Here is a 1155-nt window from a genome sequence, read left to right as displayed (position 1 = left end):
AAATATTGTATGCACTCCATAAGAAAGTGGCACCTATCGTGGCTAATGAACGGGAAGGAAAAAAATCAAAAGATGATATTTGAGATCATATGAGTTACAGGAAATTCCATTATTTGTGGGCAATGAGATAATCCATGTATTCAGCAACAAGTGGTAGAAAGACCATGAAAAGTAATTGCTTATGCTTAAAGAGAACTAAGAAAGCACAAGAAGAATTATTCAACCCACGATTTAGAGTTAGCAGTGATTCATGCACTAAAGATGTGGACACACTATTTATATGGCATTTATGTTAATATCTATACGAATCATAAGAGCCTTTAATATATCTTCAATCAAAAGGAAATGAATTTATGCCAAAGGAGATGGCTGGAGCTACTGAAAGACTACGCCGTTGATATTTTATACCATCCGGGGAAGGCAAATGTAGTAGCCGACTCCCTCAGCCGTAGATCTATGAGTAGCATGTCATATTTACAACCAGAAAAGAGTGGGATATCCCATGACATTCATCAGCTAGCTAGTTTTGGAGTTCGATTACTGGAGTCAGGTGATACCGGATTACTATTCAGGACACGGCAACATCCTCTTTAGTAACTGAAGTGAAGAAACGCCAGTATGAGGATCCTGTGCTAGCTCATTACAGAGATACATCCCCTCAAAAGGAGAATACACCATTTGAGATTACAGGAGATAGAGTCCTCAAATATCGAGGTCGATTATGTGTTCCTAATGTGGTAGGGTTGCGCCAGCAGGTTATAAAAAGAATCTCACTATTCTCGTTATTTTATTCATCCAGGAGCGACGAAGATGTATCATGATTCCAGGGGAATATACTGGTGGGACGAAATGAAGAAGGATATAGCAGAGTTTGTTGCTCAGTGCCTAAATTATCAGCAGGTTAAGATTGAGCTTCAGAAACCCTGTGGATTATAACAGGCTACATAGATTCTGACTTGGAAATGGGAAGTGATTAATATGGATTTCATCATAGGCTTACCTCATCCCCAACGTAAGTTCGCTTCTATATGGGTTATTGTCGATAGACTTACAAAATCAGCCCATTTTCTGCTTGTCATGACTACTTATTCAGTAGAGGATTATGCAAGGCTTTACATTAGGGAGATAGTATGACTTCATGGTGTCCCTATATCT

At 38.9% G+C, this 1155-nt stretch overlaps 1 protein-coding gene across 1 annotated transcript; it reads left to right on the top strand.

Annotated features, from left to right (window-relative positions):
* Positions 1-345: 345 nt before the first annotated feature.
* On the top strand, positions 346-936 carry LOC138894628 (uncharacterized). Its single transcript, XM_070179339.1, has 2 exons — positions 346-550; positions 800-936. The coding sequence occupies exons 1-2, from the start codon at positions 346-348 to the stop codon at positions 934-936; spliced, it is 342 nt and encodes a 113-aa protein (XP_070035440.1).
* The last annotated feature ends 219 nt before the right edge of the window (positions 937-1155 follow it).

The sequence above is a fragment of the Nicotiana tomentosiformis genome, chromosome 6 (genome assembly GCF_000390325.3).
Source record: "Nicotiana tomentosiformis chromosome 6, ASM39032v3, whole genome shotgun sequence".
NCBI lineage: Eukaryota > Viridiplantae > Streptophyta > Magnoliopsida > Solanales > Solanaceae > Nicotiana > Nicotiana tomentosiformis.
Note: the sequence above shows the minus strand (reverse complement) of the source record. Positions and strands in the feature narration are given on the sequence as shown.

What these genes read in the sequence shown, in the direction of transcription:
- LOC138894628 (XM_070179339.1), top strand. Translation starts at nt 346, where the DNA reads ATGAATTTATGCCAAAGGAGATGGCTGGAGCTACTGAAAGACTACGCC. An exon ending in AGTTCGATTACTGGAGTCAG is followed by an intron (nt 551 to 799) that starts GTGATACCGGAT and finishes TTATTCATCCAG; the next exon opens with GAGCGACGAAGATGTATCAT.